This window comes from Branchiostoma lanceolatum, chromosome 1 (genome assembly GCF_035083965.1).
Source record: "Branchiostoma lanceolatum isolate klBraLanc5 chromosome 1, klBraLanc5.hap2, whole genome shotgun sequence".
In the NCBI taxonomy this organism is placed as follows: domain Eukaryota; kingdom Metazoa; phylum Chordata; class Leptocardii; order Amphioxiformes; family Branchiostomatidae; genus Branchiostoma; species Branchiostoma lanceolatum.
Window position 1 is genome coordinate 38,200,495 of NC_089722.1, and position 24,215 is coordinate 38,224,709.

At 40.9% G+C, this 24,215-nt stretch overlaps 1 protein-coding gene across 8 annotated transcripts in view; it reads left to right on the forward strand.

The window, feature by feature from the left end:
• Positions 1-24,215, forward strand: part of LOC136421919 (rho guanine nucleotide exchange factor TIAM1-like) — an 86,246-nt gene that overhangs the window by 39,065 nt on the left and 22,966 nt on the right. For 7 of the 8 annotated variants that reach the window (XM_066409527.1, XM_066409532.1, XM_066409511.1 and 4 more), the window contains 16 exons: positions 738-1,873; positions 2,285-2,510; positions 3,189-3,259; positions 7,090-7,220; positions 7,620-7,706; positions 8,534-8,631; positions 8,954-9,002; positions 9,721-9,815; positions 10,126-10,206; positions 10,426-10,527; positions 10,948-11,031; positions 11,796-11,852; positions 12,014-12,025; positions 12,188-12,261; positions 13,087-13,177; positions 14,638-14,799. In XM_066409527.1, the coding sequence (XP_066265624.1) occupies positions 738-1,873; positions 2,285-2,510; positions 3,189-3,259; positions 7,090-7,220; positions 7,620-7,706; positions 8,534-8,631; positions 8,954-9,002; positions 9,721-9,815; positions 10,126-10,206; positions 10,426-10,527; positions 10,948-11,031; positions 11,796-11,852; positions 12,014-12,025; positions 12,188-12,261; positions 13,087-13,177; positions 14,638-14,799 (2,556 nt within the window). The remainder of the gene's footprint in view (positions 1-737; positions 1,874-2,284; positions 2,511-3,188; positions 3,260-7,089; positions 7,221-7,619; positions 7,707-8,533; positions 8,632-8,953; positions 9,003-9,720; positions 9,816-10,125; positions 10,207-10,425; positions 10,528-10,947; positions 11,032-11,795; positions 11,853-12,013; positions 12,026-12,187; positions 12,262-13,086; positions 13,178-14,637; positions 14,800-24,215) is intronic. The other variant, XM_066409560.1, reaches the window with a different exon arrangement.

Sequence of the window (24,215 nt, forward strand, 5' to 3'; positions counted from 1 at the left end):
ATGTGGCTTGGGAAAGTAGCATAAAAGTAGGGCAAGTTTAGGGCTGTCTCCAGCATTTTTTTTCCATGACACACATTGTTTAGGAGCCCATTTTGTTAATGTTCATTGTTTAATCTGTCATTGTAAGCTTATACAAGAAAAATTTTATCAGTTTCATGTCATGAAGTTCAGATTCTTTTGGAAGGATGGGGTAAAATTGTTCTCCGTCCCAAGAAGCAAATTTTTGTCCCTGGAGGGAGGGCCGGGTCCCGGAAACAGCCCTGGTCAAGTTGGAAGAGCAATGGAGGCCAGGGAAATGCAAAGATTTCAAATTTTTTAAGATTCTATTATCTTCGCCGAGCTAGAAGATTATGTTTTCGGTTGAGCCAGCTATTGGGTGGGTCTGTATGTATGTCAAGAGCATAGCTCAAGAAACCTTTGATGAATCTTTATGATTTTTGGTAGGTGTGTAGTGGTTGTGCAAAGGAAGGTCAAGTTCGAAAATGGTTCACCTTGCGTTTTTCAACAGTACTGCAGCAGACTTTTCATTTTTGTGTGTTTGTATGCAGGCAAAAAAGTGACAGAAACGTTGATGGATCTTCATGATTTTTTGTAGGTGTGTAGATGTTGTGAGAACGGAGGTCCAGTTCAAAAATGGTTCCCCTGGCATTATCCGTTTGTACTGCAGTGGGCTTTGTGTGTATGTGTATTTGTATGTCGCCAATGTACATGTAACTCGTTTGTTCTGTTTTGAGCAGAAATATGGACCAACTGTGAGTGGAACAGACCTGAGACCGCCGGTGAACTCTCGCACCGCCAGCAGCAGTTCATCCAGTCATACCAGCTGCTCTGAGTACGAGGGCGTGGACTCGGAGGGTTCCAGCAACTACGAGAATGTTTCCAGGGAAAACGACGAAGCAGCGGGGAAAGAAAACATGCGGACGAGCCGAAAGGACAGCAATGTCGAAGGTATGACAAAGGATCAGGAAGAGAGTGTGGTCTCCGAAAGGAGGCATCGTTCGCATTCCTGCGACGGACAGTCCATCGCGTTGGAGACGAGGATTAAGAGATACCTTTACATGGAGGATGCTGGCGACGCGACGGAAAACTGTTCCGCTCAGAGCCTCACTATCACGTCGTTTACTGTCAACAAGAACTGTAACCAGTCAGGTTCGACGATACAGTCCTCGGCTACACCTACCTCAAGCCCGTCCAAAGTTGGTGCAAACAGCTCGGTCAACGCTAGCCCTATGTCCGTTTGTTCTGTGTCTTCGGTCCGGTCAGCAAAGATTTCTGACGGCTCAAAGAAGCTGGTTTCCAGACAGACAAGTGCGCCGTCGGGAATCGGACATAACAAGCCACCTCCTCAATCAATATCGCATTCGCTGTCCAAAGCGAGCACTGCTCAAAACAGCTCTTTCACAATATCCACCCCAGACTCGAACAGTTTCAGCAGACTTAGCTCCCCACCTAGCAGCCCTATGGTTGTAGATTCCAACCCGTCCACACCGTGTAAGTCAGATTCGCTCAGTCCGAGACGGCTTTTTGTGAAGCAGAGGAGTGCGCCGTGTAACCTTGGAGCGAAGCTGAACTCCGGGCGTTCCTCCATCGGGAGCATCACGGAGGAGTACCTATCCCAGAATGCCCATTCCATCGATGAAGAGGGCGAAGATCCAGCGTACGACAATGTCGACCCTCGTGAAATGTCTTCCCGTCGAGGGAGCCTCTACGACAACCAGAACTTCGCCGCTCCGATCCTTCCTCCTGCCGACTTCCAGGAACACGACAGCATCTTCCGGGAATACGAGTTCCATATGAAGCGACACGGCAGCGAGAGATCGGACAGCGGCTTCGAGGGGGGCTACCCGGAACTGGACAACATCTCCTCCTCAAGGTTTGTTTGTTTGTTTGTTTCGCATAGCCAGTAAAGCATCTAAGTAGAAGTAACATTCCATCTTTGTACAGGTTAAGTACAAGCTGCGTGATAGTACTAATACCGGACTGTAAAGTTTGATCCACTCACACCGGGAAGGACCCCTACTCTTTTTGTGATAAGTGCGGTGAAATCTTTAACGTGCTTGTAATGTGTGGCTCTCCTCAAACACAGGGCCTCCAGGTTTATATCCCATCCGAGAGGACATCCCTAACCGTAGCTGGGTTTTCAATGAGTAGAGTGAGGAAATAGGTGTTCAGGGCCTATTTCAATGGCAAAGCATTGTGGCTTGCTAGTGCTTAAGGGATTTGAACCCAGAACCTTTAGATTCTAAGTCAGCAACCCTAACCACAAGACGACCTTGTCACCTAGGTCGGGGAACAGCGGGAACAGCACGACTTCTACGCATATGAAGCAGTTCCTCGCATCCCTGCCGTCGTCCTCGGAGAGCGGGAGCCACGGGACGAGCAGCGACAGCAGCAGCGTCGGTATCCACGGCGACGTGGGGAAGCTGCGAATGAAGGACCCTCGCTGTTCCGTGAGTGATGAAAGCGTCATGGAAGATGTCCGACATTCGAAGCTAATGAGAGGATATGAGGTAAACATGTTATTTAATTGATTGATTGATTCAGATGATGACAAGAGAAAAACTGCATATTAAGATTTCCTTATAAGGCACTGAAGTACCCATGTTCGTATCTGCAAAAGCAGTTGGCTACCTACTCATAGTTATCTTTCAGTATACTTTAAATGCATTAAAGTTTGCGTGGTTTTTATTTCGCGTTAAGGTGCAAATGGAGTGTTCGCCGCAGGCCTACGGTCTCATACTGCTACAGTATTGGACAAAAATGTTCGCGGTGAAGCGGTCGCTGCAAAAACTGCGATCATAAATCCACCGCGACTATTTCTGCATTTACAGTAGTTGCCATCAAACATGATTTGACACAAAATGTTTCGCATCATGTTGATTTGATAGGTTTTGTCATTTTGTAGTGTGGATGAAAATGGTGAATTTTCTAATGCTAAATCGAAATACTTCGTCAACAACCAATAAATCAAACAACGATTCCTAAAATCAAGAAAGCGGCATAAAATTTTTGATACATTTGTCTGAATCTGTTGTGACAACTTTTTATAAGGATAGCCGCAGTTAAACAACTTACAGTGATTATTAGTGCACAGTAAGTTCTTTCTCACTTCCCAAAGAGCCCAACACACGAATTGTAAGGACCTGTTGAGGAAACAATGTCTAATGGCCTGTATCGTTTATTTACAGAGTAACGAAGAAGACCGCTCCATCAATGAAAGTGAGGAGGAGGAGGAATCTGACCTGCACTCTCCCACCAGGTAAACAACTTTCTGTTAACGCCACACCAATTACTGTTCTTGTTTCTTTCACTGTAACTTTATGTTTACTGTTTCCACGGTCACCTCTGTACCATGAACTTATCATCACCGTGAAAAACCTGTTGTAAATTATTTATGATTCCTAAAAACACACGTCTGTTCTGTAAATCACTTGCCGCTACAGTGAAATTAAAGTTCAGTGAAAGTGTCCGTTTTCCTAATACACCATGAAATTTTGCTACCGTGAAAATAAAGTGAATTACAGTATTCATTTCCTCAGTTCTAAGACAAAAATTAAGCAAGAAGTCATAACAAAAACAAAGGACTGGGGGGAGAAGTTGCATTTGATTAATATGTTCGCTCTTTAAAATTGTGTGTACCGAAAGTTGCATACTTTCCTCACAAACTCTGTTTTGTAGATTATTACCTTCGCCGAGAAGGTTATGCAGAGGGTAGCGTTTGTCTGTTTGTTTGTCTGTTTGTAGTGGCACAGGATAACTCGAGAATGCCTTAATGGATTGTCTTGATATTTGGTATGTTGGTAGGTTTTGATGAGACCTAAAAACGATGAGATTTGGGGCCCCCTAGCGGCTTCTTACGGTACTGCAGCGGAACTTCCTGTTTTGATATCTCGTGTTCTGGACATGCTATGGAACTTATTTTTGAGTGGTAGATAGATCTTTGGACAGAGATTAAGTGGTGTGGGTTTTTTGGAACTGCAGGAGCAGGTTTTGCGTCTGACTTTGAAAGGGAATAACTCAAGAAGGGCTTGATGGATGGTAATGATTTTTGGTAGGTAGATAGCTTGAGTGATGATGTACATGATTAGACACTTTTTATGCAAATCAGTATCTAATTTGCATAATTAATGAGGAAAGTTTATACATCCGCCAAATTCCATGATAGGACTCTGAAACATGTGACATATGTAACTGGGGAAGAGAAAAATATTAATTGATATGAACTATGCAAATGAAGACCTCATTTGCATAATTAATGAGAAAATACTATAACATGATGGCCTTGATGGATGGTCATAATTTTTGGTATGTGGATAGCTTTTGTGATGCTTAGTATGATTGGACGATAATTATGCAAATCAGATTCTAATTTGCATAATTAATGAGGCAACTTTAAAAATCTGCTTTGTTCCATGATATGACAATTCAAATTGTAACTGAGGAAGAGAGGACTGTTGATAGATAGAAAATATGCAAATGTGGGCCTTATTTGCATACTTAATGAGTAACTTCTATTATTCCACACTGGCAAAAGACGGCAATTTCATACATTTAATCCTTTTTTGTGGCATCGGGACGTTATGTGAATGTGAACATGACGTTGAATCAAATTATGCTAATAAGGGCCTCATTTGCATAATTGATGATAAATTTGTTCAGCTCATACTTTGGACATGTTATATTTTAAGACAATGAACTGGTATGATTTATGATTGATGAGAAACACTCCTAATACGTCAGTCATAAAGGTTAAAATCATTTGGCGAAGGTATGAGGTCGTGGAACTCTAGTTCATAATAGATTGAATTTGTTTGGCCCAAAAAGCAACCAAGCATATAACTGTTAATCATACAACTTAGATGTTTTGGATATGCCAAAGATTATGAATAATTATGAATTATACAATCAAGCCTCTTGCCTTTGTGTGGTACATGTACTACCGGAATACACTGTAGATTCTGTAACTTGTACATTTCATTATGCATTATTGCAGCTAGTATATCGTTAGATGTACATGTATATTGATGGACCAGTACGCTGTTTCCACAACATCGATGTTTACTATAAACAAATCTAAATGTAGGTCAACTGTGGTAAACCTAATTAAAGATGAAGAAATGATGTACATTTGGTTTCAAGTTACTTCGGACTAATTTTATCTTAGCTGGAATTATATAGGGAATTATTCAATTCTAAGAACTTGTTTGATATGATTTTTCAGTTTTCAAAATTGAACGGAACTAATGGAAACTTAAAGCAAACTGGAAAAACAACATGAAACATGGCACACTAGCAGGTTTTGTCATTGGCACAATAGAGTTTCAAGAAGTGAATAATATGGTAAACTCAGTCAGATTCAAGTTTCCCTCCTACCCTGTGCCTTGATCTTACTCTAAATCTGAAATGTCTAAGGAAGCAGTGTGGCCTAAAATAAAATCAGTATCACCGGATGTTTACGCGAGACCTCTGGTTTAGGGAGTGATACATGTGGTGTTGTGTATTCATTAGATTCCCTGATTGGGTGCGGAGTGTTCCCCTTCCCAGGCTGATAATGTTGCACACCGCTTTGTTCCAGTCTAATCCTGCCCAACCGATTCTCAATGCTTTTGTGGACATGCGCAGTCGGTGGCACGCGTGTGCAACCATTGTTTTGTTGTGTTGCGTAGATAGATGCTAAAAGAGTTTACACTGACAGGGCACTGTCGTTTTGAGGTACAAGTCTCCAGAATTCTGATGGTGACTTTTGTCATGATTGAGCAACGACATACAAAGTTTGTGGATTTGCTGTAAACCTTTTGTCGCCCTCCCTGGAAACATGGATTACTGTGGTCCAAGCTTGAGCAATTAGGGATGTGCTTCCAAACTTGCTGATGCCAGACACTTTATAATGTGGATTCAGTCTGGGAAGATTATGCAAAACAACAGCTTACAAAGTCTGTGGATTTGCCGTAAACCTTTCGCCACCCTGCCTGGGAACATGGATTTGTTGTGGTCCAAGTTGAGCAGTGACAACAAAATGCATGTGTTGTTTGCTTCATTGTGAGACCAGATAACTAGATGCAAGGGACTTCATCATCATCATCATCACAGTTTTGTCGCAGCACTTTTTGTGGAAAGGACATGCAGGATTGCGAATGTGACTCTATCTGCAGAATCATGGTTGGTGAAAATAGTGGATTTTGCAATCAACAGTTCATTGACCTACATGTAGCTGAAAACATTGGATTCGTTCCGGTCCAACTTGAATGGTCCGCGATGCGTGTAACTTTGCTTCACTGTGTGAAAAATAGCTCCTGATAATGTTCTATGGACTCGTTCGTGAATGCAGTTTAGTTGTGATGCAACCAATGGAAAATCTGAGCTGGTTTTTGACGATGACTTATGTTGAACCATATTTTGTGAAGCTTATGGATTCAAAGTCAACAATCAGTTTGCCCACCTGAAATCATGGATTCGTTGTGGACGAATATGAGCGACTGGATGTACTACAGCAACCAGGACTGGCTGGTTGTGGGGGTGCATGTTTTGCTTTTCGAGCTGGCGGACCAGTCGTTACAGCTGTACAGGTGTCCTGCTACAGAAAGACTTGGTTGGAAAAGGTGTTAAAAGTTACATGTTCAACAGTTGTTCCTCCAATATTTAGTACAATCTAGCAGGCAATTCTACTTGGTAAAGATTCTGTCAATGTTTCGGGAGGAAATACTTTGTACCTTAGCTCTTACACCTGATATGGTTTTTCTTTTCACAGTTCTTAAAGGAGTCCTAAACTCCAGAAGGGGGTGATATTTTCCAATGGGTTACAATGTATGTATCAATGAATACATAACCAGACGACTTTTTACAGAATTCCTCTTGTGGTAAATGACACAACGAATTTTTTGTAAAACAATTAAAATCCTCACTAAGCCTACCGAGGTAGAATACTGAATGCTTTTTGATGCGCACAGGACTAATGGGTACTTTATCGAGTGCATTTTTTTACTTCCTAAAATCATTATCTATTGGAAAATTATACCTCCCTCTGGAGTTTAGGACTCCTTTAATATACCAGAGGTGTGACATAAAGTTTTGTAACCCCACTTTCCACAGGTCTCACAAAGCCTACAACAGACAGGGAGGCAGTATCAGGAAGACTGGCTGGCTGCATGTTAAGAACTTCCTGGAACACAAGAAGAAGAAAGTGGAACTGTCCAACAAGAGACGGTGGAGAAAGTTCTGGGGTAAGCTGGAAAAAATCTTTAATGACCTTTATACATAAATCCCCTTCCAGACCCTTGTTTTTAAAGAAATACAGCTTTGTGAACAGGTTATTTGGTAGTTTGCCTGAATCCATTACATTCTTATCTGTACAACAGGGGGCGCCCTAACATCGCACGTGCCCTAACATCGCACGGATTGCTTATCAACATTATTTGCCAAAAATTAGATTTTGTGATTTTTTTTTTGCCCTGTCGCTCCAATTTTTTTCTGAAAAAATCTGAGAATCAACAAATAAAATTGGTGTGGCCTCAAAATGATTCATAACTATTTTATATCCATAGAACTTACTAGAATCGTATTTCTGCACCTTACTTTTCTAGACATGTTTCATTAACAGGTGGTTTCTATCATTACCACAGTTTGCCTTAAGGGCACCTTGCTGCTGTTTTTTGAGTGTGACGAGAAACAGCCGGTGGACGAAAACTCCGAGCCAACGCAAACCCTGTGTAAGTCAGCTGTTTTTTAACCCCCTCACAATAGAGGACATTTATTTTGTATGTTTACACCTGTGACTGTTTGTTTGTTTGTTTGTTTGTTTGTTTGTTTGTTTGTTTGTTTGTAACCAAGTGCTATAAAGCTTTGAAATGATTAGGTTTCTTATGTTTGAAAGTGTGTGTTTTCTGAAGAATTTGTTTTTCAGTTGGAAGACCCCTAGCAGCCTCCTTTCAAATTGCAAAGACTGTTGTATCAATGGCCCTTTAGTTTGAACAAGTATTTTAGATTCGTGATTTGTACAAGATAGATGTAGGTCCAAAAAAGCATTAGTCCCATGTCGATTTGCTGTTGAAATGATACATGTATGAAGCAAATACGTTAGTTAGAGCTTGAAATGTTTGGTTTATCGAAATTGACCAATTTCACGGTAAATTGTGGGAAATCACAACATGTCAAGTTTGGATTTACTGTAAATGCAGAAATGTTCACGGTGGTTTTATGTTCGCGGTTTTTGCGGCAACCATTAACTTAAAACCGCGAACTTAAAACCACAGTGAAGGTTTTGGTCCAACAATGTAAGAGTATGTGACTGTAGCCCTGCCGCGAACTTAAAACCACCGGGAACACTCCCTTTTCGCTTTAGAGCGAAATAGAAACCACGCGAACTTGAATGCATTTACAGTATAGGTTTTCCTGCTAAAACTAATGTACTTGGCCATGATGTTGTGATCTGTTCAACACTTATTTATGTTTTATGTTTATGAATAGATGTATGTACATTGTATTGTGATTCTATGGTTTCAAGTATGCTGAGAATCTTATTATTTTTGTCTTACAGTTGTCGAAGGCAGCATTGCTCAAGCTGTGCCAGAACACCCAAAGAGAGAAAACATTTTCTGTCTCAGCAACGGCTTTGGCGACGCCTACCTGTTCCAGGTACTTACACATTATTTTATCTCCTGTGAACATTGCTATTTTTCTATCCAGTACCTGTTAAAATTATCTGCAAAGAAAAAAAAGCCTTTAGAAGGAAGCTATCTGTCCTACATGTATTTCTAAAGCCCCCCTCTCACTGGACCCGCGGCACGCTCGTTGCGTCCTAAACTGGATTTGTGTTACCCTTGACTTAATAATGGAAATATTATTCAAAACGTACAAGTATGACCCAAAAGACAACAAAACACACAAAGCTTAAAAGATTCGTTTTTCGTCAATCAAATTCGTTGAAGTAAAATTGAGGCTTTATTTTTACCTACAGGCGTATACTCAAATCGAGATGGAGAACTGGATAACTGCCATCCACTCAGGTATGTTTCTACCTTTTCTCCCACACACCTGTCCTTAGGTAAACACCTTACTGACAGGTGTCAACACCTGTTATCTCACAAGACCTCTTCTAGACCTACCTGTTCTCTTCTTAAGTGGTACTTGTGAAAAGTGTTTAAAAAAGGCAAAACTTCAGTGAAGAAAATATGGAATGCCATAATCATAATTCTTAAAAACATTTAGTTAAATACATTTATCAATACATAAAGATAGTTTTATGATTGTGCAATATTGTATGTCGTTGTGAATTTTTATAAACTTGGTACATTGAATGCATCTTGAAATCTTGAATCTATACACTGAGTCTCTATTGTGCATCCTATATACTGTACTTCACTTTATCTTCACGGTAGCAAAATTTCACTGTGTAAGGAAAATGGACATTTTCACTGAACTTTAACTTCACAATGGCGGCTAGCAATTTACAGAACGGATGTGTGAAGGAATCATAAATAATAACGGTTGTTTTCACGGTGATGATAAGTTCACGGTACAGAGATGACCGTGGAAACCGTGAACATAAAGTTACAGTGAAAGAAACAAGAATTACAGTACCCTATGGCCTTCTTTTGTAACTATAACACTTCCAAACACATAGACTAACATTTGTATATCATTTGTTTAGTTTGGGAGCCTAGGCTGCATGTTTAACAAACCGATCATGAAAATTAGTTTTAAAAGAATTGAACTGTATTTCAGCTTGCTCATCTGCCATTGCAAGGCAGCATGGAAAGGATGACACCTTGAAGCTGTTGAGAGCAGAAGCTCAGAAACTGGAGGAAAAAGTTGATGCTGTAAGTCACACTTCTTAATTTGTTCCTCCAATAAGAAGCCTCTCTTTGCAAAATGCATCGTGTTACGTACAACTTTGACTTGTATATACCACTTACATGTGCGTACAACGTTGACTTGACAATGTACATGTATATACTTACGCACAACTTTGACTTGTGCATGTAACGTTATGTACTTTGACTTGTATAAAAGTAGATGTTCAGGTCCGGACCTATAACAATTTTACAGGTACAGGTACAGGTAAAGGTTTCAGTTACAAAGCTCCAGACAGTTGTGAAATGCTGCTGACTTGTTTGCCTCTCTGTTCAGGACACTAAGATGAAGAAGATGGGAGAACTTCAGATGGCCGTCGTGCCTGACCCAAAGAGCAGGGAAGCAATCACTAAACAGGTACAACTTTACACACACATACAGCCATTTTTGTTTTTAGCTCGATAATGTTTAACAAGACTTGATGGACTTGCAGCAACTCATCTTAAAGTCATACACTGTTTGGACTAATAGCTTTGTTGATTGGTTGATTGATTGATTGATTGATTGATTGATTGATTGATTGATTGATTGATTGATTGATTGATTGATTGATTGATTGATTTATCAAATGTGTAGATCACCCAATGGGAGCAGAACCTGGAGAAGGTACAACTGGAGCTGTACAGATACAGGTGTTACATGGCCTCACTACAGGGGACTGAGCTGCCCAACCCTAAGGTACTGTAATTCACTTTATCTTCACAGTAGCAACATTTCACGGTGTAAGGAAAATGGACATTTCCACTGAACTTTAACTTCATGGTGGCGGCGACTGAATGAATCATAATTAATAACAACAGGTTTTTTCATGGGTTCAAGGTACAGAAGTGACCGTGAAAACAGTGAACATAAAGTTACAGTGAAAGAAACAAGAATTATTACAGTATATGTCTTGTGCTCTATCAGAATGCTTCCAGTTTCTCTTCCATTTTACAATCAGTACCATAATTATTACAGCTCTGTCAGATCTGTACCATAGCAGGTTTTCAATTAGAAATCAAACAGGGAGCGTTTGTTGCATGTATAAGAAGTACTGGGTGCTAAGCAGAGAATTTACCTTGATTTTAATTTAGTATGTGTTATGATTTTAAATTCCAGACCCTGTTGGCGTGTGCCTCCAAGCCCACCAAGGCTGCCCTAGCCAGACTGGGACATTTCTCCGTCTCCTCTTTCCATGCTCTGGTAAGTACTACTCAATCTTGATACTGACAAAGACTTGTATAAAAAATGAAGGAGTTTAGATGCATGTATCTAGCACTTTTTGGTAGGTGAAACTATCTAAAGTTATGCCTTTAAGTTAGTTCTGATTTCTGTTTGCAGTGGTATGCATGTAATAATGTCTACTAATTCTGCCAGGTCACATGTATTCGCCACCCTGAAAAAGGCAGAAGATCTCCAATGCAACATACCCTAGTCTCTACCAGGCTCCACGGATGGCTGGAAAAATAGTAGAAATTGGCCAAATAGAGTGAATAGTATGCTAAGGGAGTCGGCAATAGCCTGAGTACCAGCCTTTCTACTAATTTTAGCTTCCGTTCACTACCCAAGCTCCGCTACCAGCCGGCAGCGGAGCTTGGGTAGCGCAGCAGAGCTTGGGTAGCGGACGGAAGCTAAAAAGCCTGGCATTCAGGCTAAGTCGGCTACGGAGAGAGGGTCCAATATGCCATCCTGTACTGAGCAAACTGTACCCCTATAGCAGACTCCTCTTGCATGTTTTTCTGTCAATTTCTACTCTTTCCAGCCGCCTCTGGAGCCTGGTAGAGGCTAACATCCCCCTTTATGATGTACTTCTGCATTTCTGAACTGTGCTGCACTAGAGATCTCTCAAACACACTGTTTTTCAAGTGGCAAATACATGTGACTTTTTGCAGGATAAATGTTAATGGAGATTAGGTACAATTGTATAATGTTGATGATTAGAATTAATTACATTCTATCTTCAACAGATCTGTGCTCGAGCACCAGTGAATTCATCAGTCACACCCTGCACTCATGTCAAAAAGGTATGTTTGTTTTAATGTTGGATAATTCATACATGTATCTGATAAGAACTTTTTTTTTTGCTTTGATTATCTTTTTTTGCAGTGAAAAATACTTGTTGTTGTGTTATACATTACAAATTTAATTACAATTCACATTTTGTTTTCTTAATCTTTTTTTGCAGAAGAAAGGCCTGGTAAGTACACAAAATTTTATCTTCTTCCAGTGTTACCCATTATCATGCAAATGTACATTGTGCAATGATCATATATTTTGTCTTTTGCTTTACTAGACTAAGTCATTCTAAATTGTAAACTAAAATTTAAAGAAACAGGATAATTCTTCTCTTCACTTTCAGCTCTCCACACTGCGAGGAAGTGATTCTAAAAAGAAGATTCGAACTCCAACAAGGGAACCAAAGGGCCCAAAAAGGTAAACGTTGTTTGTGATTTTAATGTATATCCTTTTCAGGAGTAGGGATATACAATGTATATTGTTTTCTCTGGTGTTCATTGGCTCTGTTATTAGCTTTTCCTACCTTAGACTTTAGGTAAGTGTTCCTCCAGAGCTTTGGCTTTTAAGCAACTAAGGTATAGGCAATCCCATAGGCTTTTTGAGGTCATAGGCGCAGTGGGTTTTTATACTGATAAGATACTATGCTATGTTTAGGACACGGTATTGGAAGGCGGAGCCCATCCTTCTCCTTATAATCATTTTACCTCCCCAATCGAAGTTAGGTAGTACCCATTTTTTACACCTGGGTGGAGTGGAGAAAGTCTCTAAAGAGCCGTATCTAAGAACACAATGTCTAGTCAGGAATGTTAGGAATCAAACTCAGTAATTCAACACCTGAATCAGACTTTATTAACATACTCACTGTAGCCTAACCCTGTAACTAATGCAAATTTGGTGCCAGAAAGCTACTTCAGGGAGAAGGTTAATGATTAAACCTCAAGCCCCCCTCTCACTGGACCCGTGACGCATTTGCGACCTCGCTGCGTCCTATATTGAATTTGAGTTAGCCTTGACTTTACACGGGGAATACCATGCAAAACGTACAAGTATGACTAAAAAGACAACAAATCACACAAAGCGTACAAATCATTTTATTGATGAAATTCGTTTAAAGCGCGGTGTCGGATCGCTCGGTCGCAGTGAGGTTGCCAACGTGTTGCCGGTCCAGTGACAGGGGGGCTTTAGTCATTGAATAGATTGTGATTCTTACTAAAGTATACAATCTCTGCCCCCCTCCCCCAGTGTGTTCGGCACCCCTACCTCCAGTGTGTGCGATGTGAGGGAGACGGACCTGACCAAGGGTGCAGACAGTCCCAGGAGCACCACGGAAAGTGTAAGTCTACACGTAACGTTGGGTAACATAAATTCGCGGGGTACTTAAATTCGGGATTTTTCGAAGACGGGGTATTTAGGGATATGTGCTAGATGCAACATAAGTAATACCGCTAGAAATGCAAACCTGACAGACTTACGTATTCAGAACACTGTCTGAAAAGCTTCGATAAGCATGGATTATAAGGCGACGAGGTCAAAAACTCTCCGTCCCTTATTGGAACAGTCTGAGGGCTTCGTGGGAGAATTACACAACATGGTTGTCGGCTGGCTTATAAGAAAAATGTCACATCCGCTTCCTGCTAAACACAATCATTTACAAGACAACTTATTACAATCTCTTATGCTAACCTGCAACTGGATTCTAAGTGTGATTAATCATCAAAACTCCTCTCTGTTGCTACAACCTACGGCACGTGTATTTTCCCGCCGCCATATTGTTAACCAGAATCCTGTTGTCAAGCAGACGACAAAGGTTTGTGAGGAACACTTTTTTGTCTAAATGCTGCGTGTGATAGTGGACTGAGGAAGATATTTTCCTCAAAGTTTGCTCCTAACACAACAAGGAACACATGGACATAGTAGTATTACCATTGCTACGGCATCCAGCTAGCTTTCCATGAATAATGTAACGTTACACGTTGCCCGATGATGACGATGGGCCGACTTTGAGTGAAGTTCTACCGACTCAACACACGGGTTGTTCCCGAACTGATGTTTGCGGTACGGCCGTTTTTTCGTGTATTTTTTTTACTTGGACACGTCTATATCCATAGCACTCTCCTCAAGCCAAGGATGGAACGAATAGCTGCTGTATAAAATGTGATTAGCGGTAAGATATTCAAGACGAATCTTCTCTCCCGAATTAATGTGCCCCCCTGTCCGACAGCACTGTCATTCTGCGTGCGGCGGACGGTAGTTTTAAGTTGAAATATTATGGTGTCAGCATGACTAGAGACAAAATCTACCATATATATGATTAGTGCAAGGATAGTACATGATACTGACAGAATTATAGAAAAAAAGGATGGTTTATTGTTCTGCTAGATTGATTTCAGTCAACCATCATCGGAAAAATCCCGAATTTATGTTACCCAACGTTAAATGTTGTGTCCATTCTACAGAACAACTTTCTCCTTCTATGTTTACTGCTTGTTGTTGCACTGTTTTGTGTCATGTAAAATGTGCTGTCAGAATCAGTATCTTAATTGATTGACAGTTATGTGACTCCTCTTATTGGACCACAGAACGTTACAGTAACTGTTGTGTTTATGGCGGCAAAGCTGGAGTGACTGCCACTTTTCATTCAATTGTAGTGATCTCTTCCTCTTTTTCTATCACACTGTATCAGTTATCATTTTAATATGATAGTATGATACATAGATGTGTGTCTCATGATCATCTCACCCATCGTTGTGTTGTCTGTGTTAACCAATCGTCAATCCCCCCTCCCCCCAACAGGGAATAGCGGACGTAAGTCAGCCCCCCACCCCCAGCGGTGCCCTGTTGTTAGACAGACTCGGGGTGCGGTGCATACGGGTCCTCCTCCCTAACGAACACGTCACCATGGTTACGGTGCAGTCCTGGATGACCGTCCAGGATGTTCTAACCATTGCATGTCTGGTGAGTGGTGGTGGAACAATCTCCAAGCAGATGTGTGGAATTGGAATCTGTACATTGTTTAGGCCACGCAGTTTTGATTTTTTTGTTCGCATATTTGATAAAAAATGCCAATTGAAAGTGAAATACCTAGAAACAGGAAAAATTAGAGAGTGAATATCATAAGTCTAGATGCAAGTTTCCCTTCAACCCCTGAAAATTTAACTAATTTATCAGAAAACTGAAAGAAAGACATTGGTGTGGCCTTACCTTGTTTTGTATGTCTTGCCAGTGCTATTTTTATTAATTCAAAAGAAATGATTGTCTTGCAATATGATAGATGTACAATACAAGCAAAAGGTGTGCAAAAGCACAATGACCCCAAACATCTGCTTGGAGATTAGTGGTGACACTAATATCATCCCTCTGTTAACTTTGTATTGTATACACTACAGAAAGTGTCTTTTACACTTGAAGTCGAACTCACTGGGTGTTAATTATAACAAGCTGACCGTATTAACAACGTTTCTTTCTCCTCTTGTGTGTACAAGTCTTAGTTTGTAATCGTTTGTGTATACATGTACATTCTGTTTTGACAATAACAACACAAAGTTTGCATTATATTCTTAAGTTTGTACTTTTCCTGTTAGTCATCTCAAAACATTTTGACTAAGAGACAATTATGAGAACAGTACTAATTGACGATGATGTTTACAAGACTAGTTTAGATTTATATGACTGTGATTTTCAAGAATACTGTTTTATTCTTGTATTTTCATAAAGGCAATCTTGATGAATTTCATTCTCTGTAACATTTCTTAGTCCTTGTCCTGTAACTGAGTTTTTACCCACCATAGTATTTTTTTTTCTTTACAAAAATATTTTGCCAACATGTTAGAATTTGAGTTCTGTAATTCACTTTATCTTCACGGTATCAAAACTTCACAGTGTAAGGAAAATCAACATTTTCACTGAATTTGAATTTCACGGAATGGATGTGTGGAAGAATCATGAATAATTACAAAATGTTCTTCACGGTAATGATAAGTTCACGATACAGAGGTGACAGTGAAAACAGTGAACATAAAGTTACAGTGAAAGAAACAAGAATTAGTGAGTCAGTAGCGAGCAGATTAATATTGGAATGAGCAGAGCACTTTGGACTAATGCTTCTGACCGTTTAAATCTTAAAGGTACATATCCAATATTTTGTGAAACACTTCTCTGTTACACAACGGATCATAATGACCCCCAGCGGGGGTCTTCACGCTTCGTTGAAAATGAAGAAATCTCAAGATTTATTCCAATGATCTCAAGATTTATGCCAATGATCTCAAGATTTTATGTTTAATCTTGAGATTTTATGACACATTCTTGAGATTTTTCATAGCCATCTCAAGATGTTTCATAAAATCTCAAGATGAAAAAGAAAAAAGTCTCAAGATTTTTCCCAGATGCTTTCAGAACATCTCAAGATATTTTATAGCATCTCGAGATGCTTTGAAACAATCTCAAGATGTAAGATGTTTCCTCTCAAGATGTCTCTTAAAAAGTCTCAAGATTGTTTAAAACATCTCAAGATTTATAAAGCAATCTTGAAAGAAATGTTGAAATTACTTTCTACGATTGATATATATCATTATGAAAAGTACTCAGACTGGTTCTGTTGTTATATTGGGTATCAATTCAGACCGTTTGAGAGGGTTTTGTACTGTTGATGAGAAAAACTTAACAGTCACGTTGCTATGCTGGTTAAGCCACATTATTCACATACAACCTGTGAACGGCATATCCGTCGTACAATTTTTGTGGGATCGTCAGAGACATTTGCTATACACTAAAGAGGTGGAGGTAGTGATTTTTTTTTCTCACTATTGATACATCCTTTACAATACAATAATTTTGGGGACAGCTGAGCATATGTTCCATAAAATTTGATTGTGATGTACGGAAAACTATTATTTCTTGACAACATTGCATGGCTCCCAACGTGATGAGAGAGGTGAAAGCAGTTATACGAGTATACATTTCCATCACATGTTGTGTACAAACTTGTAAATGACAGCAGAAAATTGAGATTCCTAGTACTGGCATTGCTAAACAAATTCAATTGTTAGGTGTATTACTACTTTGTGATAAAGTATTGACTTGTTCTGTTTTTTTTTGTTCTGTATCTTAACAACTTATGCCAGATCCACTAAGCTCATGACTAAAATTATTGGCCTGGATATAGGCGTTCAAAAAATTGTTTTGATCAGAAGTATAGGATGGTGGAAGTCATTGCCATTTTAAAGTACAGTGGGGTGTCACTAGGTACATTTAAACTATGCTTGAGTTACATTTTGACGCAATATAACCAGTCTCCGCTACTAGCATGTGAAGCTGATCCAGAACAGTGGGCATGTGACATGCAGGCATGAAAAACTCACATTCAGCATAAAGGCCGTTAGAGGCTGTACTTTTGTGACAGTCCGACAACTGTAGAGCAATAGAAATCTGTTCACATGATTAGGCCACACTGCCTTAAAATTCTATGGATGACATCCGCGCACACACTGATTTACCTTCTCCGAGGCTCCACAGAACTCAGTAACTTTCTGACTCATATTGCTGCAAAAGGTCAGCATTGTGCCAGCTTGTCGTAAAACGTGTTAGGTGTAGATGACAGTGACTTATTTTATGTATCCTTTTTAAGTTCTGGTATTATCATGATGATAATGTCTGAAATGTGGTGGTTAGACCTGTTACAGATAACTACATCTTTCATCAATGTTCGAGATGTGGAGGAAAGAGCTGTAAGTGTGGGAGATAGAAACTCGAAGCCTTGTTATTCACTTATAATATAAGCATTTGGTAGGCGAGATTTGTTAGTGTGAGCTCAGTGGAATGCTTAATATGGAGTTCCATGCCATGTATGTTGAAACTGCCCTTATGAGTACTCAAATGCACCAGTCATATGTCCTCCATGTCCTTGGCAAATATCTTCTTATAGTGTAACGTTACTTCTTTTTTGCTCGATTTTTTCCCCTCTCACATTGTTTTTGGGGTCTCAGAGAATGTCATCGATAAAATTAAGTCACTGTGGCCTCTAAATGTAGTAGAAATGACTTTCAATTACATGGATCTGTATTCTGTATATAGTATATCATAATCTACTGGCTTATCCAAGTGGCAACATGTAGGTCTCAAGAACAGGCTTACCTCTCCCATCAGGAAATACAATAAGCATCTAAATGCATTGACTTTGAAGACACAAAGACAAAGTGTTTAATCTAAAACTGGGTTGGTTCGCTTTGACTTTATTCACTGCTCTGTGATGAACATCAGAATGATACATTATCACCCTTGCCTCTGCCTACCATTACAATTCCAATGCGATAGTGTTACTTTATCCTGTCATGATCGTAATATTTACAAGGACACAAACATGTCAGGCTGGCAGAATGGCAAAAGTTAGATGACGTCATTTTTAACTTCTGCCAGTAGCAAGTGTAGGGTAAAATCATGGTAACTTCTGCCAGTGGCCAGGATAGGATGGCAGAAGTAGTCTGTCACTCTAAAGTGATATAATCAAATTTCAGGCAGTCAGTACAGTAGGACTGGTAGATGTATAAAGTTGAAAGTGCAGCCTTGAAATCCCTGGTCTGAACTTGCGTAATATTACAATGCAACATTGCTCGAACTTGCTCCGTTACTCTGTTTATAACGGTTTTGTAGGATGACAAGAAATAGAAAAGAAATGAAACATTGTGCAATTTATATTGTTATACTAGTTGGGAAGGGTGGATCATAGTTATCCAAAGTTAGCTGTGGTGTAAAACAGCCCCAGTGCTGTATGTAATGTTCAACTCCTGCCTTCAACATCACACTTTTCCATAGCATGCGCAGTGGAAAATGGCACATGTTACAGCGGTCCCCAAGAAGTCAAGACTGCACTTTCCAACGGATTACCGCCAGATTTCTTTGGTTAGTTGTGTGGGCAAGGTGTAAGGTCCCTTGCGTGATGTTCTCCATCAAGACACCGCGTTCTCCATCAAGACATCGCGAACTCACTGTTACAATGACAGCATGGATTCCTACCGAAGCATTCAATTGTCACAGCTTTGCACCTTTCTTCACATCTGGCATGAGGCACTAAATACAGTAGTAATCCCAAGTTAGACATCCATGCAGTATTTGTCGACTTCAGCCAGCCTTCGATACTTTAGACCACGGCCAACTACTTTTAACTTTGGCAGACCTTTGGCCGAGGCACGGCCTGTGGTTATCCATAGTAGTTACCTGGAAGGCAGGATTCAGCAGGTTAAAGGTGGCACCTGTTTGTCCACAGCATATGGCGTTCTAGTTGGAGTGCCTCACTGTTATCACCGCTGCTCTTTGTTGTTTGCATTAATCTGCTGGATGCCTGTCTACTGTCCTCTGTGGTACCAGTAAAGTACGCAGATGACCTAACCCTGATGGGGTCGCTTCCCGGCTAGACCAAGAGGGCCCTGGGCACAATCGCTACGTGGGCTGAGCCTTATTCGCTGGCAACAAATAGGAAGAAGACCAAGGATATGGTCATTAGTGCGAGGAGAAAGGAGAATGTCCCTGTACCTCTGCACCCTACAGTAGACGGCCAGCAAAGCCAAAGGGTTACAACGTTCAAGCTTCTCGGCGCACAGTCGAGACTTAACATGGGACTCTCATGTTCAATATATGTTGACTAAGACTTGTCTGAGAATTTAGTACCTCACTGTCGCCAAGAACGCAGGACTGCCCCCGGACGTACTTACACACACACACTGAGTTTAATTCACCCTATCTTGGAACATGCTAGCCCAGCGCAGTTTGGGGAGGGTTGCCCAGTCGCCTGACTCACACACTTGAAGGCGTGCAAAAACGGTGCTGTCGAATCATCTGCATTTCTCCAGACTCCCTGCCGACAGTAATAGGGGAGGTACTTTTTCACTAAAGTGTAGTTTTTGCTGAAATACGTACCTAGAAATGTGAATACAGTTTATCTGAATATAAATTCTCAGACGAGTCTTAGTCATGTAAAAAGTTGGTAATTTTTTCAATATTAACCCCCCTGTACATACTCCATAAAGTTTGCAACATGACTTTGCATATGGACTAAAGTAGTAAAAGGTATGCTAGCAAACATACTTGATGCTTTAAAGGCACCCAGAGCATTTTATGAAGCTTAAAAACTGGAAATATTCTAGTTGCTGTAATCTTTATGAAATTGACATATAATGCCACCGTTTACCACATTTGCGTGAGGATTTCTTATCAAAAGTGCTCAAAAGCGGCACAAAAAAAGCTACATGGTGATCTTTTAGTTTCACGCGCCTACTGTAAATAGACCGATAACATTGCCCCGCCCACCTCCGTCAAAATGTAGAAATGCAAAATTAAGACATAAAAATGCTAATATTTGTCGGACATGCAGTCACTCTCTCATTGGTTGAACCGCTAATTGTGATGGACAGTCAGGATCAGTCTATTAGCGCTTGGATTTTATATCAGTTCTCACCACAACGACATCGTACCTTTGCTCCTTTAATGTTGATATGTAATGGTATAGTGTTATTGAAACATACTATGTGTAGGAATGACTAGAAATTTGAGTTTTTTTAGTCATGTTTCAAGCCTCATAAAATGCTGTGGGTGCCTTTAAAGGCACCCAGAGCATTTTATGAGGCTTGAAAACTGGAAATATTCTAGTTGCTGTAATCTTTATGAAATTGACATTTAATGCCACTGTTTGTCACATTTGCGTAAGGATTTCTTATCAAAAGTACTCAAAAGCGGCACAAAAACAAGCTACATGGTGATCTTTTAGTTTCACGCGCCTAGTTAAATACTGTAGATACCATAGCCCCGCCCACCTCCGTCAAAACGTAGAAATGCAAAATTAAAACTGTTTAAAATGCAAAGATTTGACGGACATGCAGTCACTCTCTCATTGGTCCAACCGCTGATTGTGATGGACAGTCAGGATCAGTCTATTAGGGCTTGGATTTTCTATCAGTTCTCACCACACAACGACATCGTATCTTTGCTCCTTTAATGTCGATATGTACATGTAATGATACAGTGTTATTGAAACTTACTATGTGTAGGAATGACTAGAAATGGGAGTCTTTTCATTCAAGTTTCAAGCCTCATAAAATGCTCTGGATGCCTTTAAAGTATAGGTACTTTAAAGATCCGAAGACATTATAGTGAATATATGAAGTTCAACCCAAAATCTATTCTCCACACAGATATACACTATTCCCAAAGGCAAGTCGTGCATACAGGGGGTCCAGTGATTGCCAAAATTTTGTAATTTTTCACGGTGCTCATCATAGCTTGTCGCTGTTACTCTCCACCCAGTCCTAAGATAGACCTAGCCTGAGTGTCATTCTGTTTCAGTTCCAGATTTGGTGAAAGTAGAGCCTGGAACTGAAACAGGATGACACTCAGGCTAATTAAGATAGACCATCCCCATATTTTGAAATGCATATTATACAAGTTGGTTTTTATACCCCCCCCCCCTGAAAATGTATCAGAAATTGTAGATTGTTTTTGTCCTGTCAAGATGTTAGGAGACATCTTAGGATATCAGATAACTCCAGTGTGGATTCCTGGTGTTTTACAGTGTCCAGTGTTAATAGAGATGATTTGTTAATAGCTTTTTAATTGAAAGGGAGGGGAACCTATTCACCTACCCCGCCCCATGATTGCAGGACTGTCACAAGGCCTGGCTCTCCTGGGGCCATTGTTAATGGAGCAAAACAAACACAGCTCCAGACAGAGGAAACTTACAGTGGTCAGTGTGTTGGCCACACCAGTTTACTTGGTTCTTGGACATTGTATTGTGAAAATATCTTTTAATCTGAAGAAATTCATTTAAAAAGCTATTGTTACTGTCAATTATGGGTGGGTTATAATATGCAAGGACGATGATGGGGTGGACTTAGTTCTAATGATTAAGTGACTCTAGTACCCTTCCCTGGAGAGATATTCTACCCCCACCCCATGTCTTTGTAGACTACTAGCACTATAACCATGTGGTAGCCTGGAATCCAGACCTATTATAGCTCCCGAGAGCTATAATAGGTCTGGCTCCGAGCTATAATAGGTCTGGATTCCAGGCTACCATGTGGCCCCTGCTTATAGTTGTGCACTCAGTTTCATGAAGTGTCAAATGATAATATGACTTATGAGACTTATGATATCGGGGAAGAATATCCAACAGCCTCGTTTCTCACATTTTTTGACAAATTTCTGTGCAGCTTCCTGTTCACATCCTCTCATTTAGCACTACAACAACAGTAGAACCTATCTTTCTATGATTTCCTGGTTCCTTTCAACTGTTCCGGTAATGACTTCCTAATCACTGCTCACCACAGGCAGCTACATGACCCTACATACCAGAGAATCGTGCAAGCCTGCAGGCCTCCCTGGTGAGATGGCATGATGAGGACTATACCAACTTTGTGAAAGGGGGGAGAGTAGAAGTAGTGTATTGTGGTCATCTCAAAAACATAATTTTAAAAGCCTGCCAGATTTTTTCCAGTATGACTCTCCTGGCTGACAAAAAGGTAAAGACCATTGTTATAGCCTCTACCAGGCTCCCAAGGCGGCTGGAAAGAGTAAAAATTGGCTAAATAGACAGAAAACCCCTGCACGAGGAAGCATGTGTTACCCCCTGGGTACACAGATGGTAGTCTGGGTACAATCCAGGCTGCCTCCTGTCAATATTCACTCTCACTGGTTTGGTTTGGTGTCAGTTGATCTCCAAGCAGATGTAGGGTCTAACGTATTGCTTTTCACTTGTCAATGCATTGATGCATCTCTCTGATTTCCCTTATAGACTCACCTGTACCCACGTCTGCTTAGATATTAGTGTGAGCAAGTATGGGAGCCATACAGACTACTACTACTAGTACAGTATAGTGTATCATATCAACATTTCGAAAGGAATTTCAATATCTAGTGCTTCAGTACTAGTATTACTTCATCTTATGTTTTGCTTCTGGTAGAATATATGTACCTCTGTGTATCTGCATACATGTATATGTTATATATATATATAAACAATCCGTTGTGTCTGCGAGGTCTACACACTCTGCCTGTCATCACATCTGGTTCAAATACCAGCGACCTGCGTTCGCGCCCAGGCCTGGACACGGCTGGAAAGGAGTCATCCTCTCAGAGGAGGGCGTAAAGCTGGTGGCCCAGTGTCTGAGGAAGTTTCAGGAGGTTGCACACTGGAACAGTTTCTGAGGCCTAGTGTATCAGGCCCCCTGTTGCAGACAGGGCACGTACTGGCTGTGATGCGAATAAGAGTAATTCCTGAAATGTTTGCATTGTCTAACAACAACAACTGTTACAAAAAAAACAGATTGTAGTGTCAGGGCATAGAAACTTCACACCAGTGGATACCATGAAGAATTGTAGATATCGGTCGACTATGGATAACAATTGTAACAGTGGGGGTTCAAGCGCCTCCAACTGACCAGGCTAACTGGTCGCGACCTTTTAGCGTAGTGGTTAAGGCGTTGCCGTGCGGATCGGGAGTTCGGGGCTCGAATCCCGGGAGCGGCGTACTCGCCCCTTTGGGTTGTTTCACTGGTTCCCACACCGGCCCTGTGAGCCTAGCAAACGTGTGCCACACAAGGAAGATCGAACTCTGAGATTCGAGGACGAATCTTGAAAAGAAAAGGGGGAGTAGTGTAACAGTGGGGGTTCAAGCGCCTCCAACTGACCAGGCTAACTGGTCGCGACCTTTTAGCGTAGTGGTTAAGGCGTATTCTCCAAGCAGAGGTTTTGGTCGGCTGGCTGGGGTAGTAGCGGCCGGGGCGCGTAACCATCGCCTCCCGTAACCTCTGCCACAGAACGCATAAGGGCGGGGCAGTTCTTTCAGAATCGGTGCCGCTGCCCCTCCCTGTGTATCATTAATTTATCATTAGGCAAAGAGTTTTACTGCCGGGGGATTAGCGCGGCCTCCGGTAACTTGGGGGAGTGTTCATCCAGCCGCGCGGGCACCCTGCTGTCTCCCATACAATCACTCTGAATGGCTCCCGCCAGTTTGAAAGCATCTTAACGTAAAGTAAACTTTCCACACATTATGATAAATGTTTCTAAGAAAAATTAAAGGTATAAATAAGATGTATAATTTTATGAGTAAATACATTTTATATTTTGAACATAATTATCTGAGTCTGAACTAGATACACCGACATGAGAAAAACGTACGTGGATCGTTATGTTTACATGCGGTCAGGGCAACATGTCCAACATGGCTGCCGGAATATGATCGTCAGCTATCGGCAGTGTTTTTGAGAAAGATTCTGGCTGATTGCCTCGTCCGGCAGACCGGAAACGCCCGTGGCGCGGGTATGGCGCGGGGGGAAGAAACCCTAGACTGCCTTGGCAGACTTCGCACCTACTTACAAAATAGCCTT